The sequence below is a fragment of the Lactuca saligna genome, chromosome 8 (genome assembly GCF_052625555.1).
Source record: "Lactuca saligna cultivar CGN05327 chromosome 8, ASM5262555v1, whole genome shotgun sequence".
Classification (NCBI taxonomy): domain Eukaryota; kingdom Viridiplantae; phylum Streptophyta; class Magnoliopsida; order Asterales; family Asteraceae; genus Lactuca; species Lactuca saligna.
This window is the reverse complement of record NC_136424.1, coordinates 47,117,711-47,140,968: the sequence shown is the minus strand read 5'-3', so window position 1 is coordinate 47,140,968 and position 23,258 is coordinate 47,117,711. Positions and strand designations below refer to the sequence as shown.

Genomic DNA, 23,258 nt, shown 5'->3' with positions numbered 1-23,258 from the left:
TTTTAGATCAAATTTGAGAAATAATTAAATAATCATATAATTAATATTTATCACATAATTTGACCTAATCCACTTTCAAGACAAGATAATTCAAATCAAATAATACAAATAATTAATTTTATCATATAAACTAGTAATTATCTTATAATTTGACAATTATCTTCTAACTGGATGAGGATAATCATTACCATATTATAAAATTTGAATTTTATCAGTAAAAATAGTTTTTGGTAATTATCCTAACCTAATTTTAGTCAAAATCCCGAAAAATCTGCCAACAGACCTGCGAACTCATCGAGTCAGACTTGGACTCGTCGAGTTCACAGTGAACTCGTCGAGTCCATGCTACAGATTCATATTTTTGACTTTTTCCGCTTTAAACAATTAAGCATAACATCAAATACAATAGAAAAACGACCTAAGCTCTGATACCACTAATGGGTTTTGAGCATTACATCAATCCTATGGTGCACATGCAACCCTAAAGTTATAACCCTAATCTAGCATGCATAAATCAAAATTTATATCTAAAACAAAGTTAGAATCTCACCTTTCAATTGTAGCTAGCTTGATCTTCAACATTTGAGAACTTAGTACCTCAAATGTGATGCCTCTAATAGATCACAAACACCACAAGCAATGGAAGAATATTAGGGACAGAGGGAGAGGCACAAAATTGGCTCAAGATCCTTCTAGGGTTTCTAATGGCCAATTTCTGCATGCCCAAGGGTTCCTTATATAGTTGAGGAACTAGGGTTTCAGTCAAAGCCCTAATCCAGTTGCTTAGTCCTTAAGCAGCCCATAGGATCCTTCTAGAAGGCCCCTTGGACGAATTCTATGTGGAATCCCACCTAAATTTCGTCCATTCCTTCCTTATGGACCCTAAGCCCAACTTTGTAACTATCTTATAATTACAGTACCAGTCCCCTTAATTTAATTAATCTCTTTTGACCATAAAATTAATTCTAAATTAATTCTTGACCAATATTAATTAAATAATATGATTTCTCTTTTAATATATTATTCCTATAATATATTAATAAATCATAATTAACCTCTTTCTCTACAGTCAAGTTGCTATGGTGAAGGCAATCCAAAAGGACCATACTACTATCGGGTCAAGTATATACCAAATATAGTTATGAACTTAGACACCTAATCCAACATATAAGTGTTTCAACCATTACCACTGTCATTCATTTATGGGATCATTCTTTCATACAATTTACATACAAATGTTGTTATCAATAGTACCATCAAATACAAATGTTCCCAGATTTCCAAAAACTATATCAACCATACATTAACCTGCCCTAATCATGTACCCATACATCTAAAAACCAAAAACTTTCTAATATGATGATAATCTACCCATACACTATCCAAAAGATTGTTCGGAATTATATATCATCAACCATTAATACTACCATATAATCAGTCGCAATTCAAGCACACTTTAACCACATCCCAATGATTGTAATGAACAAAAAACAAGGATAAAAAATTTAAGGTAAGTCTCCAGCATAGCATTTTCCTTGTTCAGCTCCATAAACTCTCTTGAAAACTTCCTTCTCAACTTCGCTAGTTTGCTGCAGTTAAACACTTTCTTCTAAGCCTTCAAAACCTCATTGTAGTCTTCCTTTTTATGTAGCTCAAACCTTATCTTACGAAACTATTCATTGTAATAGCCGTCCTCCATTTCATCATCTTTCCATAGGAAAAAATTTTCATTTTGGATCTTCATTTGATTGATTAAAAAGGAAGAACACAATTAGGGTTACTATGAAAAAAATATGTACATTTTCCAACTAAACATACCAAATAATGTGTAAGTAAAGAGAAGGAATACTCACCAAGGAATTTTTGCAGTTCCAAAACCTCCGAGCTACATTATCATCAATCCACACAGTCCTTTCGATGTTGATTCCATCTTTACAGTTACATGGGGGACATTGTTCATCATCGCCATGGTATCGAAGACGAAGACTGTTGATAGATCGACCAGATAAGGCAGACATTGCTTTGGTTTTACCGATCAAGAAGATGGGTATCCGGAAGGAGAGAATGATCTAATTTGGGGTAAGAACGTATTAAACTTGGTTCGATTGAGGGTTCCATTTAAGGAAGGTATGCCACTATATATACAGTGACATGGTCTAGCATAAGTCCAGATATGTCAAGACACGTCAACATGTGACCCATAAACCGGATACAATTTCCTCCAAACCCTTAGTTAGTTGGTATTTTCTAATGTTAAGGACAAATTACGCACAAAAAATACTTTAGTGACTAATCTGTAAATTTGTCAAACTTTGTTGTGTTACAGTGTCAAAACCCTAATGGTATCCCAAATCTCAAGTGTTGTTCAAATAATACTTCTTCTTAAGCTGCAACAAGATGTCGAAAATCTCTTATGTAACTTCCCTATTAGGTTTTATTGGTAGCCTTTTGGCTTTTTTTTAATCTAGCTTTTTTTTTCTACTTTTTTATTCTTTTAATAATATTGTCTTCCTCAGAATTGTAAATTCTTGATTTTCATAAATATAGTAATTTTAAACATAAGGTGTTTACGGCAAAACAAGTTGGTAGCGGATAACTGGTATCTGGTAGCGTTTTGTTAAACGTTATATGATATAGCTTATGGATTTGGAGTGTTTTGTTTAAACTAAACGTTAAAAGTTTGTAGTGTCAAACGAGGTTTTTTGTTCAAAACGGAACGTTTTGTTAAACGCTAGAAGCTAAAAGTTTTCAAACGCTCTGTGCCGAACATGCTCATAGAATATTTAATTAAAGAATATCTTATTGATGGTAAAATATAAGAAATCGTGAATCAATTCATATAAATCTAAAATGTTTGTCTTAACTCAGCATAATTTAATGATTTTTTTTACAATTATATAATTCTTAGAAATGTTTTTTTTTAATTTACAAATATAGTCTAGAAATCACAAAACAATCAAAAAATTTACAGAAAAGTGTTGCTTTTTTATAGACACCAAACAAGTTCAACTTTTTGCAACAACTTTGTGTAACTTTGTTAACAAGTTAACGTTTGAATTTAACACTTGGTTTATCAAAGCATTAAATACTTTGTTAACTTAATTGATAAGAAAGGTACTATAAGTTCATAGGATAAACAAACAAATACTTTGAAGACGGCCAATTTACGCCATATCAATTTTATTCGACTTTGATCTAATTATATATGATTACATCAAGAATCCCTCACAAACCAAAGAACAAATTAAACATATTGTCATCTGACAGATCTACCTGTGGATCAAACCCTAATCACAAACAACTATTTTCGAAATCATGATGTCTTTAAAAGAACAAGAACTCATGAAGTCTAAAACAATGAACAACAAAGAACAGCGTTTAATTATGGACATATATATGTATATAATATTATGTTCGGATGTTAATAAATAAAAATCAGTAAGAGGTTGAATGCTTCAGTCAATATTCAGGAAGTATTTTCATGAGCTCGACTAGGGAACTAGGCGATAATGAAGTACTAATATTTGGAGACGACGATACCATATCAGTGAACCGAAATAAAGGTCGAGGCGAGCAGAAGTAATCACTTGAATTTGGTGTAAAAAGGGGGATATCAGCCATGTAAGGATTCAAAGGAGCATTAAACATCGGACTCTTGGCTTTCATAATCGTACTTTTCTCATGTGTGACACCAAAATCATTGGAAATTTCATTATCCTTTCGATCATATCCATCTTTCTTTACGGTTTTCGATCTTCTTTCTTGATCTTTAGAGCCAGAATGACCCGTGAGCTTCTGAACAAGAGCCATGAAATCATGAGGTTTGGTATGGATAACTTCAGGAGAATAAGTGTAGATTATGACCGGCTTTCTGATCTGCTGCTGTTGTTTTTGAATGGTGTGTGATTCTTGTTTGAGCTTTAATGGCGTCGGTCGTGGACCATTGATCGCCACTCCACTTTTCACCTGTTGTTTGTGATCACCTTCAAGAAACCTTCTAGGGCTCATGTTGCCAATGAAGTTACAAACTTTTATCACGCACGCAACAAGAAAGAAAGAGATGTTTTCAATCAGTTGATGTAAGGTTGAAGAGGGTATCGGAAATTGGAATGGGTTGTTGTAATAAGGCAATGATATAAATAGTTGGTTCGAAAGGGAAGGTCAACTATTCTGACTGTCATGGCCGCAACACCATTGTTGAACATTTTATTTATCAGAATAAAAAACAAAGAAAACCCTAATCTGACCTTTGACTTTTGTAAACAGACGTATTAACCACTGTCAAATGTCACGTCTGAGAAAAGTCAACTGCGGCAAATGTATGGCGGTCGTGACAGAAAAATATTGCCGATGCCGGTTGCGTTTCCAAGAAAGAGACATTTTCCATTAGCTTTCTATTTTATTCTTTGTTTATTTTCTTCAAAGACTCTATATTTTATCTTTTTTTTCTTATTAGACCTAAAAAAAAAATTTCTTTTTCGAAGAAGACCCAATTTTTACTTTTTACTTGTTATTTTATCCTAAGTATCTTTATTTCATAAAAAACCCTATATTTTGTACTTTTTTTTCAGTTTAGACCTAAAACGTTTTTTATTTCAAGACTAGCTGTATAAAAAACGTGAGTATATCATTTTAGTTTAAAAATAGACATCGATTTAAGCAATGTAATTATTATGCCTACATTTATTTATGATTGAAAAATTCTTTGTCCACATATATTTATAAAAAAAAAGTAGTTGTAAAAACTATTTCTTTACTACACCAAGTTCATGTAGCTTAATTTAGTCAAGTCATAAAAAACATAATTATATTCTTTTAATTTAAATAATAGACAACGATTTAACATCTCTTGCATCTTTTGGTATTATATTGATTTACGCATGAAACATTTTTTAAAAGCATTACACATACAGGGAAATTGTGTAGTATAATCTTTTTTTTTCACGAGTATAATATAAATAATAACAAAATATTTTATCTACATTTGGGAAAATTTAGAGTTTCTAGCTCCAAAACCTTTTTTTTATATATTATTGGTTTGATTAGTTTTTCAATTTCAATTACATAAAACAATTACCAAAAGCTATGAGTTAAATACATAGACATGTGAAGTCAAATTTCCTAACAACACAAAAACGATTTTATATAATTTTAAGATCATAAATTCAATTGAGTACCAAACACATTCAAGCTTTTTTAAATTAAAATGAAATCCTAAATTTTATTTTGGTGATTATTATGATTATACTTAAGAATCAATAATCGCGATAAACAAACACTATGTATTGATCTAAACACCATGCATACATAAGATAGATTAATAAAATGATGTAGTAGGCCAACTATTCAAATTTCTTTTTTTCTACAAAAATTTCATAGTTTTGTCATTTTTGCTCATTTACCACATTCCAACCATTAATAATAATGTCAACAATCGTATTTGGATATTTAAGTGTGCGGTACCATTTTTGTTATTTGGATTTTCAACTTATGCTCAAATGGTTTCATTACCATAATATGGTTTTATGTGTTTATATGTGATGTTAACATTTTTTAAAAATGTCTTAAACTTGAATCTGATATATCTAAACAAAACTATCACAAATGTTTAGGATTAATATTTTTATGTATGTATTTGATATAGTTATAACATATTATTCAATAATAGGCTAATGCTACAAAATATTCGATGACTTTGGTTTTGGAGTATGATAATCAGTGCGTTTGTTAACCGTTCTAAAAAACTTGATTAAAAAATTAGACCAAAAAAAATAATATTGAAAAGTGAGAGAAGGAAATATATCCAAACTCACGAAATAAGTATAATAGACAAACTAAAAAAATTTATTTTGTATATAGTTTGTAAAATTACATGGTATGTTTTATTCTACAAATAAAAAAAAAAATTGTTATTATGCTAAAAGATTCTTCCTAGCCATGTATTGTCCATTTACCACAAAATATCAAATTAACATCGAACTTTTTATTAGCGGTAATAATAATATTTTTTATTAAACAATATATCAAATTTAATGATATAATATATATCCAAGATAAGGTTTAATTATATTTTTTAGACAAAAATAAAATTTTGCAATTCTTCTAGGTTATATTCGCTCAAAAGATAATAAATCAAATAACATTTTTTAATGTATATATGTATATTTTCTGTTTCGATGTAGTCAAGAATTACTTTATATATTTGGTCTCGAAAATTACAACCAATTTTAAAGTTGAGTTTATTTTGGAAAAAAAAACATTTTAGGTCTAAAATGAAGAAAAAAAAAAAAAAAAAAAAAAAAAAAAAAAAAAAAAACTATAAAATATAGGGTCTTTTATGAAACAAAAATACCTTATTTACCTGTTGGTGACCTGCTAAGGTCTGAAATAACAAGTAATAGGTAAAAGTTGAGTCTTTTTCGGAAAAAAAAAACATTATAAGTCTAAGAAAAAAAAAATCAAAATATAAGGTCTTTTATGGAAATAACCTTTATTCTTCCAAACGATTTACAAATTCAAACAAATTATATAACGACTTAACGATTAAGCATTAAAGCAACTCGATGCTTTATATTTATCTTTAAACTCGTGAAAGAGTGTAATACAAACAAAAACAACTTTAATTTCTTTTTAAAAAATAAGAATATTCAAAACCGGCCAAATTATGTTCAAAATATGTATAGAAAACTACATGTCATTATTCTAAAAATGATTTCGTTTAATGCATTTGTGTATTAAGTTTTTGTTTTATATATTTTCATATTTCAACTCTTTTACATAATTTGTCAAATAAAAATCAAATTTTTTTGTTAAAATTTATTCTAAACTAAACATACTACTAAAAAAAAGTATTTCTAGGTTTTTTTATTGTTTTAAATTGAAACCTATATATTACCACACTAAGCTACAATAGTTAGGTTGGTAGGTATGAGTCATAAACATCGTGAAGGAGGCTGAGGTGGCCTCCCTCCACGTGGTGCTCCATACGGAAAAACTGTCCTAAGGGCCACGCAACGTGGCTAATTATGGATGCACCATTGGACAACATCAAGGAGAGAGAAAGAAAGGGGAAATGTCATTGTAGCATCATAAGTTAACGTTTTTTTTTCTAATTTGGTTACTAAATTTTTTTTTTTGCACATTCATCATTAGACCACTATACTCCTTTTTTACCTGTTAATTACACAATATTTGTTGATTTGAACCGATTACCTAGTGACCAAGTCTACATGGAATTTAATTTCACTTTCCTTTTTTATTTTTCATTCTTTTAAATGATATTTTGTTATAATAAATGGTATTGGATCCCACCCACCAACCCCTAATCTAAAGAGTCAAAATCAAGTCATTACCACCGTGATTAAACACCCTCCAACATACATCCATTTTCACTCAATACAAAAATCAAGTTTCAATTTCTACATCACGATAACGAATCTTTCCATTCTTAGTCGTAATTTTAGTTTCGAGTTTTGTAGCAAATAAAGCTCTGGGAGGGAGGATGAAGGTAACTGATGTGAAGTCAAACAAGGAGCTTCAAGAGCTCGGAAGGTACTTAGTCGAGGAGTACAATGCTTTTTGCAACAGATCTCATTGGGGAAGAACGACGAAGATGTAACTTCTTTCATGTGATGTAGGTAGAGAAGTAGGTAGCGGCGATTTCCCAACTAATTTGGTGAAATTTTGTTGGAATTGGAATGGAAGCCATCATCGGTGTGTAATGTAATGACCTAGTTGTTGTAATTCTGTTTTTTTGTCTCAAATCATTATTTAATCTCGTGTTTATTGTCAAGATATGGTTGGTTGAATGTGCTTCAATTCAGTTTTTGTGTAATCGATGTTTCTTTAGTTCATGGATTTGGGCAAATAGATGTTATTTAAATCGTGGTTTGTAGAGGCATCCTTTGGTGTTGCTGCCAGAAAGGAGAGAAATGACAGAGGACAGAAAGATGAGACTTAAAAGTGGTGCGGAATAGTACATCTGCCAGCAACCTACACATGCCAGAAGCCCCTTACTCTGTAATTCATCCCCACTTCCACTGATTTCTGTTTTTCAGTCACCTTAGATCAACGTCACCATTGGAGCCGTAAACTGAGTTCTTTATCCCTACTCTTACTCGTCTTTTCTTCCAATGCTTCTTGTTGTTCATTAGAAATTATACAAATAGTTCAACACAACTAGTAATTTTATGGATCTAGTGGGTATTTGTATTTTCATTTTGAAGAAGATAGCGAACTCAAGACTTATCAAGAACCAATCTTTCTCTTTCAAAATACCAGCAAATCAAAATCGAAATTAGCAAATTTGGAAAAAAACCCTTCTCAAATCATGGACCCCGCTTAGGTTTAATCCAATCAAATCAAAACCTAGAAGCAACAAATCGAAAAAAGAACCAATAAATCGGAACTTAATTTGGGCAGGTGCAAGGATGAAAGCCAAGTGTGAAGAAGAAGAAGCAGAGGAGGAGGGGGCACGAAGATGAAAGAGATGTCCAATGATATCAAAGGTTAATTAAACCTTCTAAATTTTAAAAAATTAAAAATGTATTGTTATCTATGTGGATTATATGACGTAACTCCCAAACTATAAAGATAAATTAATTATAAATGTCACAACACCCTTGTTACCTGATAACCTACTAAATTCAAGCAAAGTGGTGTAATTAATAGGTCAAAATGAGTTGTATGGTCTTATGTGCAAAAAATAACTTTAGTGACCAAATCGGGAAAAACCATTAACTTTATGGTGCTACAGTGACATTTTCCCGAGAAAGAAATGTATCCTATCCACTTTGACGTTCAACCATCTCTCTGCATTTCACATGACATATAATAACAAACAAAATGATGTTCGGAGGAAACTCATACCCACCAGCCTTATTGTTAACTAAAAGTTCAATAAGAATAATTGAAAATGAAATGCAATATTCAAATGAAACTCCTAATTTTTATATAGTAATTTAGCAATTAATAGTTTGGAATTTCATTCACATTTAATTCAGAGTAAAAATTAAACTTATTCGATAATAATTATCTAATAAGCGAACAATAGTTGAGGTTTTTTCATTCTGAACTTTTATTATCATCATATTATTTTTACTAGGTGATAGGCCTGTCTGAATACAAGAATGAGGATAATGATCTTAAAAATAATTATACGGCATACAAACATACTATTGAAATTAAAATCAAGAATTAATTAAATATAGCAAACACACACACACATACACACACACACACATATATATATATATACCATATATTTTAACATATAGTCAAACAACATCAATCCAGTCTTGTAGACAACGTTAATTGTTGTGTTTAATAGGTTCCTTTTCATTCATTATTACTATATTTATACCCTCTTTGACACAACATACAGTTGTCCGTGGGTGAACACATGTCTTCACAAGAATAACCCAACTTTAGAAAGCGATTGACATTGGCTTTTATTGATTGTCATTGCAAAAGACAACACCAAGGGGAGTTGTTTATGGATAAATTTGAATGACATCCATTTTTTAGATGGATTTAAACGAATCCTAAGTATGAACGGTTGAGCTCCAACATTATTTCTACAAATGATTTCTGCTTTAATCGCACATGTTGATAGGTTGATTACATGTATGTGTGTCCTATTCCATATCCCTAGAGATTGATCAAGATTGTGCAACAACATTACTGAAGCACAAACTTTCAAGTTTAATCCATGATTTGGTATTCCTGATAGTTTGATGGGGTTTAAAACATCAAGTGAGTACAATACTCCGGTCAAAGAACTGTATTGCTCAAAATTGCACAATTTGTCAGAACTTAAATATGTTTTAATCATTAGGTATCTAATTAAGCATATACTCATTTATCTTGTCTTCTTCTTCATTTGTAGGTACTAAAATAGCACATTAATGAAAATAGTTACTAGTTTCAGTACTTTGTAATTCTAATAAGAAAGAATGGTATACCAAATCAATAATTTCCTTAATAGGATCACAAACATCTTTAATCAACATGTAATTTGATATTCAATCCTCTGCTTGCCATCATTATCCTTACCTACAACACCATCACCAATGTTCAATATCCGTTGTGCAAATTCTTGTATTTCAGCCAATTGTTTTAGATTGCAACTGTAACGCCGAAAATTCAAAGTAGAAATTTTTTTTTTTTTTTTTTTTGTATAAAAACATAGTATCGTTAATATTCATAAAACACCCCTTTTTCTTGTTCTCATAAAAACAACCATTTAACTGTTAACATATCAGTACAAAATTCCCAAGATCAACATATAAAAACTCCAACGTGTGTGTACGGATCAAGCCGGCGCCTTCCCGCGGTCGTCACTAGTACCTGAAACAAATAACATCAACACTGTAAGCACGAAGCTTAGTGAGTTCCCCAAAATACCACATATAACACATATTAGCCACTCGAGGCTGTAACTCTTGTGGGTCCGTGCACCCACGCCCTGTGAACCCTCAGGTTCTAGCTCTGATAAACATGCACCACATAAAATCACATAGAAATCATGCAGTACTGCACATAACATACAACATACGAATACTCTGTCACATAACTCTGGTTACCTACTCAAGGTAAAGTATAGTGAGAAGACTCACCTCGTGTGTCTCTGTAACTCGAAACCCTGAAATCACTAAACACTCGATCCGCCGAGCTGAAGTTCACCTATAGCACAACACATCCCTAATTAACACTCTCTCAACCTAGAGTTGATCACACTATAACAATTAATCTTGGTCAACGCTGGTCAATGGTCAACTTTGACCGGACTCGGCGAGTGCACTATGGCGACTCGGCGAGTTCGTGCGCATGCACCAACTTCCCTGAAATCCTTCCTCGACACGTCGAGTATTTCTCCCCCAACTCGGCGAGCTCCACCTGGCACGAGTTGTGGGGCCACCACGACTCGACTCGCCGAGTCCCAAGAGCAACTCGGCGAGTTCCATTTTGAACTCAGTCCCCTGACTCTCCCAGACTCACCGAGTCATTTCCCCAACTCGACAAGTCCACTCACTAAGCAGTTGACGGGCAACCTTCATCCGACTCGCCGAGTCTGTTCTTCGGACTCGGCGAGTCCATGCCATGCACGAACTCAAAACGACTTCTGAGGTCAGATCTGTCCCACAAATTCATAGATCTGGCCTCCCCAAGCATGATAATCACGTAAAGTTTGAATCTTGACGCACATACAACACCTTACATGGTCCAAAATGGTGATTTAACCCCAAAAGTGACATTCCAAGCTCAAGACTCCCAAAATGACTCATAAAGCTCCATGGGTTAAGGTCTCTGGACCTCTTTGGGTCCAGATCCAAGACACAACTCGAAAAGGGACCAACTACTCCACTCAATCAACCTCTAAAAGGGTTAGAAAACCCTAACACTAAGAATAGCACCAAAAAGGGAAGAAGGTCCGAGAATAATACCTCAATACAGTCTCTATGAGCTCAAGGATCACGAAAATCGCACCTCCTTCAGCCTCCTCTTGCCTTGAACACTTCCTCCTTGCAACAACACCCACAAAAGGTCAAGATTAGCCTCTCCTTCCTCACAAACGCTCTAGATCTCTTTAGGGTCTCTCTCTGGGGTTGGGTGAGTGCAAAGTCGGCCATAAGGCCCTTTAAATAGGCCACAAGTCCGGAGACTTAGGGTTTCTCAACACAGCGCAGACTCGCCGAGTCCATGCCATGGACTCGCCGAGTCCAAGCGCGCAGCTTCGCTCCAACCCGCGTCCCTACTCGGCGAGTCTGAGCCCTGACTCGCCGAGTCCCTCTTATAAATGAACACAATTAAACTCATTTTATACCTGGTAAAAATCCGGATGTTACAACTCTCCCCCACTAGAACTGGACTTCGCCCTCGAAGTCCCGCTCTAAAACAGCTCCGGGTGCTGCTCCCGCATCATATCCTCCGGTTCCCAGGTCATCTCTGATCCCTTCCGATGTTGCCACTGGACCAATACCAGAGGTACCTCCTTGTTCCTCAAAACCTTGATCTTCCGATCCTTAATAGCCACTGGTCTCTCCGCATAATTCAGGCTCGCATCAACCTGAATATCCTCAAGTGGAACCACTGCCGACTCATCGGCTATACATTTCCTCAACTGAGATACATGAAAAGTGTTGTGAATCTGCCCCAACTCTGCTGGTAACTCCAGCCGATAGGCTACCCGGCCTACCCTGGCAATCACACGAAACGGGCCTATAAACCGGGGCCCCAATTTGCCCCTCTTCCTGAACCGGATCACTCCTTTCCAAGGAGAGACCTTCAGGAGAACGAAGTCGCCGACCTGAAATTCCAACTCTGACCGGCGCCTATCCGCGTAACTCTTCTGTCGGCTCTGAGCGGTCAACAACCTCTGCCTGACCAACTGTATCTGCTCTGTCGTCTGATCCACAATCTCTGTACTGCCCATTACCCTTTGCCCAACCTCTCCCCAACATATGGGAGTCCGACACCTCCTACCATACAACAGCTCAAAAGGTGGCATACCAATGCTCGAATGATGGCTGTTATTGTAGGAAAATTCCGCCAAAGGCAAATACGTGTCCCAACTACCCCCGAAATCCAGTACACAAGCTCGAAGCATGTCCTCGAGTGTCTGTATCGTCCGCTCACTCTGACCGTCGGTCTGGGGGTGGTATGCGGTACTAAAATGCAGCTTAGTACCCAATTCCTCATGAAATTTCTTCCAAAAACGGGAAGTGAACCGCACATCGCGGTCTGAAACAATCGAGACCGGCACCCCATGCCGAGATACAACCTCCCTCACGTAAACCTCCGCTAATTTCTCCGCCGAAGAGCTCTCACTGATGGCAAGAAAGTGAGCGCTCTTTGTCAACCTATCCACGATCACCCAAATTGCATCCACTCCTCTGGCAGTCCTCGGCAATTTGGTGATAAAGTCCATAGTGATCTGTTCCCACTTCCACTCGGGAACCTCCAATGGCTGCAACTTGCCATGCGGTCTCTGGTGTTCGGCTTTTACCCTTCGACAGGTCAAACACCTCTCGACAAACCATGCTACATCCCTCTTCATACAGGGCCACCAATATTCCTTTCTTAGGTCCAAATACATCTTCGTGGCCCCGGGGTGGATCGAAAATTTCGATCTATGAGCCTCCTCCATCAATGTAGCACGTGTACCGCCCACAAACGGTACCCAGATCCTGCCCTGATAAGTCATGAGACCTCGACTATCCGATACAAACTCAGAAACCATCCCAACAACCCGCTCTCTCTTCTGCATCTCCGGGCGCACGGCCTCGGCCTGAGCCCCACGAATGGCGTCCAGCACTGGAGTCATCACGGTCAATCTCAAACATACATCTCGCAGGGGAGTGCTCTCCGCCCTGCGGCTCAACGCGTCGGCTACCACATTAGCCTTGCCCGGGTGGTACAAGATCTCGCAATCATAGTCCTTGACCACATCTAACCATCTCCTCTGCCGCATATTCAGGTTGGGCTGATCCATCAAATACTTCAAACTCTTATGATCCGTGTAAATCGTGCAACGAACCCCATACAGGTAGTGTCGCCAAATCTTGAGTGCGAACACCACTGCCCCCAGCTCCAAATCATGAGTGGGGTACCTCGTCTCGTGAGGCTTCAACTGCCTCGATGCGTAAGCTATCACATGACCCTTCTGCATCAATACCGCCCCCAACCCTAGGATCGATGCATCACAGAATACCACAAAGCCTTCCATACCTTCCGGAAGGGCTAATACTGGGGCTTCACACAACCTTTGGCGAAGCGTCTCAAAGGAGGTCTGCTGCTCGGGACCCCATGCAAATGCCACGCCCTTCCGGGTCAACCTGGTGAGGGGAACCGCAATCTTGGAGAAATCCTTAATAAATCTCCGATAATACCCTGCCAACCCGAGAAAACTCCGTATCTCAGAAGGTGATTTCGGTACCTCCCACCTCATCACCGCATCCACCTTGGCCGGATCGACCAATATCCCCTTCTGGTTGACGAGGTGTCCCAGAAACTGGACCTCCCGTAACCAGAATTCGCACTTGGAGAACTTTGCGTAAGGCTTCTCCGCTCTCAAAACCCCAAGCACCTCCCTCAGATGCTCCTCGTGCTGCTCACTAGATCTCGAATATACCAGAATATCATCAATGAAAACAATCACCGACCGATCCAACATCGGCCGACATACCCTGTTCATGAGGTCCATGAACACAGCCGGGGCATTAGTGAGCCCGAAAGGCATCACCACAAACTCATAGTGCCCGTAACGTGTCCTGAATGCTGTCTTTTGGACGTCCTCTTCCCGCACTCTCACTTGATGATAGCCCGACCTCAAATCAATCTTGGAGAACCAAGATGCTCCCTGTAGCTGATCGAATAAATCGTCGATCCTCGGCAGCGGGTAACGGTTCTTGACCGTCAGCTTATTCAGCTCCCGATAATCAATACACATGCGATGCGAGCCATCCTTCTTTTTCACAAACAAGATGGGTGCTCCCCACGGCGAGCTACTCGGCCGAATAAACCCCTTCCCCAGCAACTCCTGAAGTTGCGAGGATAACTCCTGCATCTCTGGGGGCGCAAGGCGATACGGCACCTTAGCAATAGGTGCGGCCCCCGGAACCAAATCGATGCCAAACTCCACTTGCCTCGCGGGAGGCACTCCTGGTAACTCGTCGGGAAATACATCTGGAAACTCCCGCACCACCGGAACTTCATCCACAGAGCTCGGTCTCTCCGAAATCACTCGCGTATCCATCACATACGCTACGTAACCCTTACAGCCCCGCTGCAAACACTGTCTCGCTCTAGCAGCCGAACAAAAGGCTGATCCAGAACGTGTACCCTCGCCGTACACTGAAAGAACTCCCCCACTAGGATCGCGTATAGTCACCAACTGTCGCTCGCAATCGATAACCGCACCGTATCGGCTCAACCAATCCATGCCCACTATAACACAAACATCACCCATCGCAATCGGAATCAGGTCGATCGAAAACTCGACCCCGAATATCTCCAATACACATCCCCGAAAAACCTCTGTAGCACAAATCACCCTGTCGGCGGCTATGGAAACTCGCAGAGGCCGACTCAATACTCCACGACTAACACTGATATGCTGACTAAAAGTCAGGGATACAAAAGATCGACTCGCACCCGAGTCAAATAACACCAAAGCAGGTACAGAATTCACAAGGAAGGTACCTAAGCATAGCACGATATAAGCATAATATCTCAACACCATAAATAAATAATGAAAAGGAACATACCAGCCACGACGTCGGGTGCAGCGCGGACCTCTTCCGCAGTCAGCTGGAAGGCTCTCCCCCGAGCCCTCGGTGCCTCGACCTTCACGGGTCGACTCTCCGCAGCAGCAGCTCTGATGGCGGCGGGAGCAGTCCCCTGGGATGCCCCGCGCAGCAGCGGACACTCCGCCTTCCGGTGTCCGGTCTGATTGCAGTGGAAGCACACTGCAAATCCCTTGGGGCAGTCCTTAGCCATGTGCCCCTCCTTGCCACATTTGTAGCAAGACCCTGCCCGACAGGCGCCATCGTGACCCTTGCCGCACTTCCCGCAAGTGCGGCTCCTCCGACTCTCGGTCCTGGGATCAGCGGGCTTGGCCCGCTTGGCTGCCGGCTGGAACTGTGCCGGTCGCCGATCCCTCCCCATAGACTCCGCCTCCTCCCTGGCCTGAGTCTCAAGCTCAATCTCCCTCTTCCGAGCATTTGCCTGAAGCTCGGCAAATGTCCGGTACGAGGAGTTCGCAGCGAACTCCCGAATATCCCGCCTCAAAATACTCAGATAACGGCTCATACGTGCCTGCTCGGTGGACACGTGCTCAGGGCAAAACATCGCCCTCTCCTGGAACATCCTCGTGATCGCTGTAACCGACTCGGTACCCTGCTTGAGGGTCAGAAACTCCTGCGCCAGACGCTCCCTCTCCACCTGAGGAACATACTCATCCCGGAACATGGAAGTGAACCTCTCCCAGGTCACTTCCGACAACTCGGTCGGTGTGAAATGCGCAGACACAAACTTCCACCAGTCCTTCGCTCCCAAGCGAAGCTGGTTCAATGCGAACCGAACCTTCAAATGCTCGGGGGACGAGCAAGTGAAGAAGCATCCCTCCATATCAGATAACCATCTCATGGCTGCCACCGGGTCCTGCGTATCATCAAACTCTGGTGGCTTGGTGTTGCTGAACTCCCTGAACAACATCGCATCACCTCCCTGGGGTCTCGCCGCAGCAATCGCTGCGGTAGCTGCTGCGACCGCAGCCTCGGAAAGAGCAGCATAGCGCTCATCAAATGTCTCAATCAAGGCGGTCTTAATAGACCCGAACATCTCTGGTATCTCGGCTCTGATGACCGCAGCCACCTCCTCATGAATGATCTGCCGAATGTCCTCATCACTGGACCCGGCATCCCCTGGCATGTGTCGTGTCCTCACCATGATCAACCTCTGAAATACAACATGCGACAATTAGAATTTATTCAAATACTCTAGCACTCAACAATCCACCCCTCCTTGATTCTTGGCATCCCTAGATTCTTATTTGAACTGTGTACCGCTCCGGTGCTTTTAGTAGTACGGGCCCAATACTACTGTCCACACCGTCTCCGTACACACCCCAAATCGTCCTCTTCGGATCCCAGTCCCCAAGTACTCTATTACGCTTAAATCTCTCTCTGAACAGGTCTCACACAAACCCTAGCTGCTACCTAATTACTCTCAGTGTCTCATAGCAGCTCACCATCCCTAAGCTAAGGCATCACAAAACAGGCCACTCTAGCCCTATCAGCAATACCTAGCCTATTCTAACATTCACACACATCATCATAATAGTTATTTCATATATAAGGGTATTTTGGGAATTCACCGTTCGGGCGCTGACTGATCGTACACACGTTTCCTCCTGGAAAACCTTTTACTCTTAGCAGTTTTTTTTTTGAAAATATCTCTTCATTTCCCCAGTTTGAGTTCAAATACCCCCGAAGGTGTACCCGAATCCCTCAAACCAAGGCTCTGATACCAATTTGTAACGCCGAAAATTCAAAGTAGAAATTTTTTTTTTTTTTTTTTTTTGTATAAAAACATAGTATCGTTAATATTCATAAAACACCCCTTTTTCTTGTTCTCATAAAAACAACCATTTAACTGTTAACATATCAGTACAAAATTCCCAAGATCAACATATAAAAACTCCAACGTGTGTGTACGGATCAAGCCGGCGCCTTCCCGCGGTCGTCACTAGTACCTGAAACAAATAACATCAACACTGTAAGCACGAAGCTTAGTGAGTTCCCCAAAATACCACATATAACACATATTAGCCACTCGAGGCTGTAACTCTTGTGGGTCCGTGCACCCACGCCCTGTGAACCCTCAGGTTCTAGCTCTGATAAACATGCACCACATAAAATCACATAGAAATCATGCAGTACTGCACATAACATACAACATACGAATACTCTGTCACATAACTCTGGTTACCTACTCAAGGTAAAGTATAGTGAGAAGACTCACCTCGTGTGTCTCTGTAACTCGAAACCCTGAAATCACTAAACACTCGATCCGCCGAGCTGAAGTTCACCTATAGCACAACACATCCCTAATTAACACTCTCTCAACCTAGAGTTGATCACACTATAACAATTAATCTTGGTCAACGCTGGTCAATGGTCAACTTTGACCGGACTCGGCGAGTGCACTATGGCGACTCGGCGAGTTCGTGCGCATGCACCAACTTCCCTGAAATCCTTCCTCGACACGTCGAGTATTTCTCCCCCAACTCGGCGAGCTCCACCTGGCACGAGTTGTGGGGCCACCACGACTCGACTCGCCGAGTCCCAAGAGCAACTCGGCGAGTTCCATTTTGAACTCAGTCCCCTGACTCTCCCAGACTCACCGAGTCATTTCCCCAACTCGACAAGTCCACTCACTAAGCAGTTGACGGGCAACCTTCATCCGACTCGCCGAGTCTGTTCTTCGGACTCGGCGAGTCCATGCCATGCACGAACTCAAAACGACTTCTGAGGTCAGATCTGTCCCACAAATTCATAGATCTGGCCTCCCCAAGCATGATAATCACGTAAAGTTTGAATCTTGACGCACATACAACACCTTACATGGTCCAAAATGGTGATTTAACCCCAAAAGTGACATTCCAAGCTCAAGACTCCCAAAATGACTCATAAAGCTCCATGGGTTAAGGTCTCTGGACCTCTTTGGGTCCAGATCCAAGACACAACTCGAAAAGGGACCAACTACTCCACTCAATCAACCTCTAAAAGGGTTAGAAAACCCTAACACTAAGAATAGCACCAAAAAGGGAAGAAGGTCCGAGAATAATACCTCAATACAGTCTCTATGAGCTCAAGGATCACGAAAATCGCACCTCCTTCAGCCTCCTCTTGCCTTGAACACTTCCTCCTTGCAACAACACCCACAAAAGGTCAAGATTAGCCTCTCCTTCCTCACAAACGCTCTAGATCTCTTTAGGGTCTCTCTCTGGGGTTGGGTGAGTGCAAAGTCGGCCATAAGGCCCTTTAAATAGGCCACAAGTCCGGAGACTTAGGGTTTCTCAACACAGCGCAGACTCGCCGAGTCCATGCCATGGACTCGCCGAGTCCAAGCGCGCAGCTTCGCTCCAACCCGCGTCCCTACTCGGCGAGTCTGAGCCCTGACTCGCCGAGTCCCTCTTATAAATGAACACAATTAAACTCATTTTATACCTGGTAAAAATCCGGATGTTACAGCAACCTACTCGTAGCCATAATAGACAATCAAATTTAATACCTTACAATTCTACCAAAGTTTTGAATAATTAAGAGATGCATTTACGATATCTTGTTTGCTTCTTTTTCGTATGACATGTAGTGTTCACCTAAAATCCCCTTAAAAAACAACTTTTCCACTAAATGGTGGAACATTCATGCCATTATTTTCATTCCTAAAATGTCAACAATGATCTGATCTAAAGCTTCAACACAATGTTTATGCACCATCAGAGCCTCATCCCAAATAATTAGTTTTGTCTCCTTAAGCAACTAACATAAATTATTATCGATAGCAATAGGACACATTAAGTCTTCGTCAACATTAATTGAACCTCTAAATCTTAAATGAGAAGCGCACCTTCCTGTAAGAAATAATAAAGCTATTCCACTTGATGCAACCAAGGTCGACCTTACTATATATGAAATTAAGCCCTTGCTTAGGGCCCCCACTTCTAAAGGGCCCCACTTAACCCAAACTTCAATTTAGGGAATTATGAATTGTCGATTAGGATTCTCCATTCACACGCATCAGTTGCAGAAACCATTCGGCAGAAACGAGAAACCATTGTCCACTAAATGCGACTCAGCGATTGTTCTTCACTTCTTCTTCTTTCTCTGTCCTCTGAATCTGATTAACTAATGTCATTAATTCTTCAATCTTTATGCTCCTTAAAAACGCAGAAAGCCAGAAACCATTACCAGTGATTCTATGATTCTCGATTCTACTTTCTTGCTCTAAATTCTAATCGACTCTATTTCTTGATTGTTCAAAAACCAAAAAAGTGGTTAGCTCCATTGTTGATTCTTCTTCTGAAAGGTTGTCAAGTGACAAGAACTCCCTGAATCCTAAAAGACTGAATTCTAAAAAGTATGTTCTTCTTGAATTTGTGATAATTTGATAATCTATTATCTTTGATAAATTTTGTCATTTTGATGAAGTTAAATGTATTATGATGTAGAAAACTAGAAATTTGTTTTTTATTTTCTTCACAAAAGAAGTAATAAATCTACCTTTTGAAGGGCCCCGAAGTTTTGGAGGGTTTATAACAGTAGGTATAATATGCAAATGGTCCCAAATTTTTAGTTTGCTTAAAGCCTCCAGACTTGAGCCGCCCTGGATGCAACAATAAGAAAAACATGTTTCATGATTTTTATGACATATTTACTAAAATTGTCGTATTTTAGTCTCTTATATCTACATGATGTCTTATATGGTGTTTAATCAAATTCATGTATTTCAAACTCAATGTTACTATCTAATAACTTCAAAATGTTCAACTTTGGCCAATTTCTAAGGCTCTTTACTTGAGCATAAACCAATAAGCACTTTACTTACTCCATTTATTTTGTTAGATGATTAAATTCCTGATTTCATTCCATTTATTTCTTAATCATCTTGCTTGTGATTTAAACTTATCATTATCATGTAAGAATATATTTTCTCCTAAATAGAAAGCTTTCATTATCCCTTTCAACCATAAACATGTAATTTCATTTGATGTTAAAGGTTAGACTTTAACCGAAGAGTCAAATTTGTCCATTTTAGGTAGATTACATTAACTAAACCTCTTAAATCCAAATGCTTGATTGTTGAGTGTTTGTAACTCATTACAAACTCAGATTCAACACAAATCAATGATATTCAAGGTAATTTTGATTTTGATTACCAACAATTTCAACATATATCAATGATATTCAAAGCAACAATGACAGAACGTCAAAGCTACATATATCAATGATATTCAAAGTAACGACAGAAAGTCAAAGTTGTCAAATCTTTAATAGCCAATTTACATGTTTTTGATCATTTCATAAACCCAACTTTGACGTAAGATATATCTAATGGATTCCAACTAAATCTTGTATGTATTTAACAATTTCATATGTCATTCCATGAATCAAATTCAATTTCTAATCATGCATTAATAGTTCCCAAGTACCAAATACCATTTTTTTTTCACTTAGGTTTAGTGAATACATATAAAAGAAAAGGTGAAATTAGAACTTCCATTGGTGTTTCAAAACCTATTGCAAGAAGTAATTAGTAATTCCTAAACCAACTATGACATGTATTCAAGAAAACTTTCAAGGGTTCAAAAACACTTTCCAAAATCTGATGTGAGTAAAGAATGGGAAGGATTGAAGTTGTATATTTCAATTTCCGACTTTTGTGACCATTTCCGGCCATCACCTCCACCACCGGCAGCTGAGCCGTCGTGGTCAGTACCATATATCGATGCTAACAACAGCAGTGCAGCTGCTGCTTCGCCTCCTTATGTCCCTCTCGGTTTCTATCTCTTTCTCGCAGCTATTCCACCTTCTAGCCCTTGAGATTTCCTTCTTTCTTCCTGCTGATTGCAACCCATATCTCCCTCTCCTTTCAAATTACGCATCGCAAACACACACACGACTCAGTAGAGTTGTTTTGTCATTTCTTGTGTCCGCCAACAAGAACACGCCCGCAGTTTCTCTTTTGTTTTCAATTTTGCTTTTGTCAAAGTTGTGAGATAATGAATCCCTGTTTTTTTTTCTTTTGACAAAACTGCAAAATTGGTCATGTGGTATTCAAAAATCTTTTTATAGGGTCCAAAAGGTTTTCAACTTGTATCGAAGGTCCAAAATCAAAACGCTTCTGTGATTTAGGTCCAAAAAAACTTGAAAAGACGATTATGCCCTTTTATTTTCTTTTTTGTATTTTTTATAATTATTCTAGTCCCATTTTAATTAAAAAATAAAGAAAAAAGAAAAAAATATATCCCTCGTCCTACCCACCCACCGTTCTCTCTCTCTCTCTCTCTCTCTCTCTCCCTCTCTCACACAGTGACATAACTCCTGAAATCCATCTTATTCATGAACTACTGAGTTGTTTTTCTTAGATTTCATTATCTTTGAAGAACACCTGATGAATCACATGGTCAGAGTCATACACCATGACAAATTTTATTATCACTATCTGATCCTTCTCTCATAGCTTTCGTCTATGTCCCCATCACAAACCCTAACCCTAATTCTCTGATTTCCTCCACCGCCACCATTAAATCGACGACATCGCAGCTTCCCTAGCTCCATCTTCAGTGATTAAATTGACAGACATTTTATGATTTTACTTCAACTTCTGGATTTTATTTGGGGATTCAACTTCATCAGTAAAAACCAAGGCGATGAATCAACTCAACCAACACAACTCTATCGATCTGTGGCGGAGAAGAGAAGAGGTCGGCGAAGGTGGAGAAGAAGAAATCGACGAAGGCGAAGGTGGAAGTGGAGGCAGAGACAGGCGAAGATGAAGATTTGTGGTGGGGTAGGTATATCATTGTTCTCGTTTTCTTTACAGTACCCACTTGCAACTGCAATACATAAATCACTCAGAGAGGAAGAAGAAGACCACTTTTCTCGTTTTCTTTACACTCAAACCTGTAAAATCAGATTCATAGTAGGAGCTGGGCATATCATTTTTTTCTTTTGGATTCTAACCTACAACTGCAACTGTGAGAGAAAGAGACCTATAATTATAAACATTACTTGTAAGGAGAGGTAGGCTAGATTAGAATGTACAGATCGATCCATCCCAATTGTACAAAGTTGTGATATATTAAATAGCTCGAAAGAGAGAATTATGGATTTGAATTTTTTGATTGCATTTTTGGTATGGGTTTCTACGATTTCTGGTATGGATTTCCAGAGAGAGAGAGAGAGAGAGAGATTTTTTTTATTTTTCTTTATTTTTTAGTTAAAACAATATTAAAATAATTATAAAAAATACAAAAAAGAAAATAAAAGGGCATAATCGTCTTTTCAAGTTGTTTTGGACCTAAATCACGGAAACGTTTTGATTTTGGACCTTCAATGCAAGTTTGAAACTTTTTGGACCCTATCCAAAGATTTTTGAATACCACAGGGACCAATTTTGCAGTTTTGTCTTTTCTTTTATTATCTTAATAAATAACCTAATTTATTTTATCTTTTCTTTTATTCTAAAAATAATAATAATACCCAAAATGTAATTTCTTTTTTTTTCTAATTTTTTTTAGAAACAGAAAATAATCATAAAGAGACACCACTAGCAAGTAGCTAAGCGAGCAAGAACACTACAAAGGAAAAAGAGAAATGAACCGAAATTATAGTAGAAATGAGAAAAATGCGAGATACTCCCGGTGTCTACAGCCAAGGTTACCATGATGTTTACACCAAATATATGATAAAGAAATGATGTTGTCAATAATTTTCATGGGGGGCACACCAATCTCTTTGAAGACTTTATCATTCATTGTCATCGAAATGTTCTAAATAAGACAGTGAAACACCATATTTAAGATCGATTTCTTTCTAGGACAGTTTCCCCAATAAGCCACATATTCAATGAAATCTCTAACGGTTCCAAAGCTTTTTTTATACCACACCATTTAAATACCCAATCAATTACTTCTTGGGTATATTCACATGTAATGAATAGATGATCGGTTGTTTCATTCACCTTATTGC

The 23,258-nt window shown here is 38.5% G+C and overlaps 1 protein-coding gene across 1 annotated transcript; it reads right to left on the bottom strand.

Moving 5' to 3' along the window:
• Positions 1–3,145: 3,145 nt before the first annotated feature.
• On the bottom strand, positions 3,146–4,123 carry PDE337 (VQ motif-containing protein). Its single transcript, XM_078970756.1, has one exon. It carries the CDS (start codon positions 4,006–4,008, stop codon positions 3,460–3,462), a length of 549 nt encoding a protein of 182 aa, XP_078826882.1. The 5' UTR covers positions 4,009–4,123; the 3' UTR covers positions 3,146–3,459.
• Between the last annotated feature and the right edge of the window lie 19,135 nt (positions 4,124–23,258).

Coding starts and splice junctions, on each gene's coding strand:
- PDE337 (XM_078970756.1), bottom strand. CDS start 4,008: ATGAGCCCTAGAAGGTTTCTTGAAGGTGATCACAAACAACAGGTGAAA.